Source organism: Suricata suricatta, chromosome 11 (assembly GCF_006229205.1).
Source record: "Suricata suricatta isolate VVHF042 chromosome 11, meerkat_22Aug2017_6uvM2_HiC, whole genome shotgun sequence".
Taxonomy (NCBI): domain Eukaryota; kingdom Metazoa; phylum Chordata; class Mammalia; order Carnivora; family Herpestidae; genus Suricata; species Suricata suricatta.
In genome coordinates, this window is record NC_043710.1 from 26834655 (window position 1) to 26841101 (window position 6447).

At 45.4% G+C, this 6447-nt stretch overlaps 1 protein-coding gene across 1 annotated transcript in view; it reads left to right on the plus strand.

Annotated features, from left to right (window-relative positions):
• The first annotated feature begins 1032 nt into the window (after positions 1–1032).
• The window catches only part of FBXO3 (F-box protein 3), a 30456-nt gene continuing 25041 nt past the window's right edge, over positions 1033–6447 (plus strand). Inside the window, exons 1-2 of the mRNA XM_029957020.1 lie at positions 1033–1157; positions 5547–5636. Coding sequence (XP_029812880.1) covers positions 1054–1157; positions 5547–5636 — 194 coding nt within the window. The 5' untranslated portion in view covers positions 1033–1053. The remainder of the gene's footprint in view (positions 1158–5546; positions 5637–6447) is intronic.

Consider the following 6447-nt stretch of genomic DNA (forward strand, 5'->3'; position numbering starts at 1 on the left):
GGGGATCCATGTACTACACACTTTACATTGCCCTAATAGGCCTAATAACTGTGATTACCAAATTAAGTGGCAGCGGCTGACCCTTTTTTTAAAAAAATTTTTTTAATGTTTTATTTATTTTTGAGAGAGAGAGAGAAGAGAGAGAGAGAGAGACAGCTTGAGCAGGGGAGGGTCAGAGAGAGGGGGAGACACAGAATCTGAAGACAGGCTCCAGACTCTGAGCTAATCTGTCAGCACAGAGCCCGACGCCCGACGCCAGGCTCGAACCCACGAGATCATGACCTGAGCCGAAGCCTGACGTCAACCGTCAACCGATCAACCGACAGAGCCACCCAGGCGCCCCGCGCTGACCTTTAGATCCAGTACCTGTGCACCTTTTACTTGGGGAGGGGGTTAAAATTATGCCCTCAACAATCATTTCCCCAATTCAGGAGAGGACCTGGCACCTCTGGCTGATTCCCAACTCTGCCCTTACTGAATGGACAAGACTCAGAGCCGCCCTGCTGTGTGCCAGGGACACGTGGGATGAGGGAGGCTGACCGGGAAAACGAAGAATTTCTAGGTCAGAAGACGAAGAGGAGTGAAGGGTTTGGGGGTCACGGGAGGAGAGGACTTAGGGTGAGATTTAGGGCCTTGGTTCGAGGTTGTCGGGTGTAAAATTTCATATACGTTGGGGGCTAGAGAGCCAGGCAGACAAAAGTCTTCTGGAACAAAGACTGAAAGGGGTCCGGGCTAGGCAAGTTAAGGACCGGCGTGGGAGGAGAGAGTGCGAAGAGGTCATGGCGAGCAACAAACACCCTGCACAACTAGCGCACACAGGCAGAGCCGGGATCCGCGAAGCAGCAGGCTCCCACCACATTGGCCCGGGGCCCACGGGGCGGGGGTGGAGCCTTACCGGGACACGCCCCTTCGATCCGCCCCGTGGGCGGAGCTGTCCCAATGGTTACATAACAAACTTGTAGCAGCAGCTGGGGAGCGGCACAGGCGGTGGCGGCGAGGGGCGGGGCAGGGGCGGGGCAGGGGCGGGGCCAGGCCTGCACCGGGCCAGGCAAGATGGCGGCGGTGGAGACCCACTCGGCACCGCTGACCCTAGAATCGCTGCCCACCGATCCCCTGCTCCTCATCTTATCCTTCTTGGACTACCGGGACCTAATCAAGTAATGGGACGACGCGCATGGCAGGGGTGGTGTCACAGGGCGGGGGGAGGCAGTGAGGCTGGAGGGAAGGAGGCCCGGCTCGCCGACCGGACCTGGACTCCCGCGTCAGCCAGAAGGTGACTCCAGGGCAGCCCTGATCCTGCAGAAGCACCCCGGGGCCTGGGCGAGACGGGGGCGGAAAGGGCCCCGTCTTTAGGTCTTCCTCCCGTCCAGGGCTCAGGCCTGAGGAGCGACGAGAATCCCCTCTCTCAGGCCTCGGCGAGGCCCACTTGTAAGGTTGGGGAGATATTGCTCCCTGCTGCCGGCCCGCCGACCCGGGTGCCCTGCACCCGCAGCCCACCCCGCTGGTTTCGGCCCGATCTGGCCCAGCCTTGGACGCTTTGGAAAAGCCCCTGTCCGGGCCACGCGTTCTTTTCTGCTTGGGCCGAGGCCTGCGGACTGGGGTGCAGGAGTGGGCAGGTGGGGCTCCGGAGAGAAGGAGCCAGGCGATCCCCTAACCGCCCCCAGGTGCGACTTCCGTGGCACCATAATATCTAGCAGGGCTCACTTTCGGACATCTATGCTTGATCATTGTTTTGCTGCCAGCCTTCTTCCTCACGGTTGCATGTTGGATTTTGTGTTTTGGTAGTGACTTCCGGTGGTGCGATATAGGTGACTGTCTCTCTCCTGTCCGCTTGGGTTTCCCACATTACCAACCTCCGTTCCCAAAATAAACACCGGTTGCTAGTAAGGGTGGTTAAGTGCCCAGTTCCCTCTGCGCTCCGGACTGTCTGGGATGGTGGAAGAAATGGCGCTGTTTACACCCTTGACAGCTGGTGGCATGGCTCTTTCTTGTGCCACCGTATATGTTTGCAGAGGAGGCAAAATCGCCCTCTTAAGGATGAGGGGGCAAGATTCGTTTCGGGGTTTTTTGGGGGGGGGGATTACCAGTTGGATTCTAACCATTTGATGATTATGCCCTGTGTTATCAGAAATTCTTTTAGAAATAACAAGTATTCTTGGATTTATTGATAGTTCTTGGTTTGTCTATCTTAGTGGCAAGAGAGGAATTAACTCCAGTTTCTGGCTGCTGTCCCTATTAGTGCCTATAACTTTGTTTTTCAAGAAAATAAATTTTTCTCTACCCAGGCTTGTGCTTAAAGCAGAGAAGTAATATTTGTCTTTTCTTTGGAAAAGACTGTTCCAGAAGCAAACTGTTTTCTCTGCAATATTTTGTTGCTATATAGCCTCTTAGAAATCTAAGGCACACATAGACACACATAACTGCTGCCAGAGTGATTTTTCTAAGACTGATCTGGCTGTCATTCTCCTTAACTATGGATGCTTCTTGTTTACAGACTATAACCTAAGCTTCTGGGAACATTTATGGTCCTTATCAATTTGGCACAGACCACTCTAGCCAAATCAGACCTCTGCCAGCATACCTCACACTTGTGTTTTTTTTGTTGTTGTTGTTTAGTGGCTTAAGTTCTTGGCCCTGACTGAAAGCCTTGTCTGCCTTTTCTCAACATGGCAAGATGGAATTTCTTTACAACTCTCTCTCCTGATTCCTCTACCTTCTTCTTTCCTCTGCAAAGTTTATTTGCCATACCAGTAGATTGTGCACTTTTTTTTTAATTTAAATTTTATTTTTTTTAGAAAGAGGCAATGAGCAGGGGGGAGGGGAAGAGAGAAAGAGTCTCAATCAGGCTCCATGCTCAGCACCAGGGCTCCATCCCACAACCCTGAGATCATCACCATGACCTGAGCTGTAATCAAGAGTTGGACACTCAACCCACTGAGCCCCCCAGGCACCCCTCAATTGTGCACTTCTTAAAAGTAAAGACTGTCTTGGGGTGCCTGGCGAGCTCAGTCAGGTAAGCTACTGGTAAGCTTCTGATTCTTGATTTCTGCTCAGGTCTTGATCTTACAGTCCTGAGTTACAACGCAGTTTGAGCCCCCTGGGTCAGGCTCTATGCTGATAGCTCAGAGCCGGTTTGGAATTCCCTCTACCCCTCCCTCGTGTTCCCTCTCTCTCTCTCAAAATAAATAAATAAACGTTAAAAAACATTGTCAAATAAAAAGTAAAGACTCTCTTGTTTATCTTAGTATTCTTCATTTATTCAGTAGATTTTTTTTCAGTGCTTGCTGTGTGCCAGCCAGTTAAATGTTGGGGATATAATAGTGAACAAGACAGATAAGGTCCCTCTTCTGAAGTTTTACAGTCTTGTGGGCAAGATGGGAAAACAAAGTACATAATTACAAGAGATGCTGTTTGCTATGAAGGAAATAAACCTAAACCAGTTGCTCTGTGAAGGAATGGGAGGGAGGGATGATCAGTTCACATTGGAAGGAGTTGTCATATGAAGGATGGCATAGAGCAGTCCTGGCAGAGGGAACAGTGTATTCAGAAGCTGATTGGACAGTAACATAGCCTGTTTGAGGTGCTAGAATGGTGTTGTGGGAGTTAGGGAGTGACTCACAGGCAGAATGGTTTGAGAAGAGACTGGTGAGATCATGCAGGACCTTGTGAGCCAAGATGAGGGGATCAAATTTTATTTTAAATGCTTTAAATAGGAACCTTTTTGTTCTATTCAGGCCGTCAATGGATTGGATGATGCCCACTCACATTGTCCACCTTTCAAATGCTAATCCTTTCCAGAAATACACACACACACACACACACACACACACACACACACACAGAAATGTTTAACCAGCTATCTGCATATCTATCCCTTGGCACAGGCAAGTTGACACATAAAGTTAACGGTCACAGACATCATCACATTTTATCTACAAAAAAGGCTTCCAGTGTACTACAACTTCTTTCCTGCAGTATACAACCCCACTTTGCCAAGTGTCCTTCTATTGCTGAGCTCCAAAATTTTAGATACATATTTACTGAACTGGATGGCGTTGGACTGGAGTAGTCTATTGAGATCATTGTGTAACATTAGCTGCACAGTGTGAATCTCTTCCATTCCAGGTGAATTATTGTGTATTATTCATTCTTAACCCTCACTGTGTATCAGAATTACATGTGACACTGTTTAAAAATTTATTTATTTTGAAGGAGAGAGAGAGAGAGCACGCGCCAGAGTGAGCAAGCAGGGGAGGGGCAGAGAGAGAAGAGCAAGAATCCCAAGCAGGCTTCGATGTGGGGCTTGGTCTCACATACTGTGAGATGATGAGCTGAGCCTAGATCAAGAGTCGAATGCTCAACGGATTAAGCCACCCAAGGGCCCCAACACTTTTTAAACATACACATGCTTTAGATACAGTTCTTACCCCAAGCCAACAGAGTCAGAATGTCTAGAACAGTATTTCTCATCCTTCACATACATAAAAATCACCTTTGGCACTTATTCCAGTGATTCTTTTATTTTATTTACCTCTTGGGACAGTGGAGAGAGAAGGATCAAGAAAAGAGGGAATGGACTCCAAATTCACAAAACTGGAGGGAATCCTATGTTTGCAAATGTTAGTGTTCATACAAAATCTGAAAATCAAACAAAGGCTATTGTATTATTTACCATCGATTGATTCTTAACATACCCCGATCACAGCTTTGACAAACCCCATGTAATTTAAGATTCCCTTCATTGATTACCTATTGCGCAACTGAGATCTTTGAATATTGGCTTTTTACAACCTGTGATTCCTCTTCTGAAAGGATCGAAATCCATTTTCCTAATCCTCGGCTCATCCTTTTTGCGAATTAATTAGGTAGGGTAGGCTTTACAAGACTGGAGCACTATTGTATTAGAAATCTTTATGTAATACAAAAATTATTTATCTCTAACATTCCATGTTTTTGAGCAGCTGATGCTAATTTGGATCACTGTGGATACTGAATCAGAACTATAATGAATCTGACATATTTCATAGATGGGTTCTCCAATAGTTGCTATAGTTAAAATTGGTTTTGGCTGCAATATTTCTTTTTTTTAATAAGAAATTGGAACCAAACAGACAAAAGGCTTATGTATTTAATATCAAATGTCCTGAAGATCTTAAAAAAATTTTTTTGTTTACATCTGAATAACATTTCTTTCTATATGTAGAAATACTGTCCCAATAATAAATGCACAAAAACTCTTTGATTTGAAATTAACTCCAAAGGTGTTATGTGTTTTATAGACTTTCATGTGAAAATTATAGTTGTAGAGGTTTGGGGGCTTTGTTTGTGAACTCAAATAGTTGAGATTTTACCACTCACAAGCTATTTATAGTAGCTAACATGCTGGACAGGTTTTAGAAAATACTGTTTTGCAATTATTAGGGTGGAAAGTGAGAAATGAGACAAGCAAAAGGAACAAAATAAAACACCATTGAATATTTTCATCTTTATTTCTAAATTGTTTTCTTATTTTCTTTTATACTAACCTCGAATCTGGTTACTGCCAGTTGTTGCTATGTCAGTCGAAGACTTAGCCAGCTATCAAGTCATGATCCACTGTGGAGAAGACATTGCAAAAAATACTGGCTGATATCTGAGTGAGTATTCAGGAAATAAGTATTTGTGAAATTCGGCCCTTGGCTTCCATAACACTGGTCTGTCCTGATTCTCCTCTCTAACCCTTAGCTCTTTATCCCCTTTGATGGTTCTTCTTGTGCCTCCCAGTAAAGGCTGGCGTTCTCTACGCTTCTGTCCTTGGCCTACTGCTCTTCTCCCTCTATGAATTCTGCATGCATGTTGCCGTTTATAGTGACTGCCCGTGTGCTCCTAACTCCCAAACCTGAACGTCCATCCCTGACACCCCCATGGAGATCACAGCCACCTGCTGGACCTTTCCATTGGATGACCCACAAGGGTTTTCTGAGTTCAGTAAATGTTAATAAATTAGACAAAATGAAAGTACAGTTGACAGAAAAGGTAGAGTTGTCAATATCTTTTTCTTAGATCGAGGGGAGTCAAGAGGTAACAGGTTGGCAAAGCAAGAAGTAAAGGTCTAAGTGTATTATTTAAAGCTGCAAGTTATTCAATAGAACTAAAAATAACAGAGCTATGAAACCCTGGGAGGAGGAAGAACGGGGAAGAGGAAATTTTAAGTATTGCCTGAACTGATCTTTTAGTTTGGAGAATCAGTAGATAGATGTAAAACTGATAGATCAAGACTAGAGGCATAAATGTTTAGACTTATAACTTCTAGAAACAACTGAAATTTCCTTTGAGGGGTTGGGCTTAGAATAGGAGGACTAGTTTTTCGTCATAAGTTCTTTGGCACTTCATAGTTTTGATAATATGTATATATATTATTTTGGTTAATAAAAAGATGCTTTCCTCCCAACCCCTGTCTCCACCCCC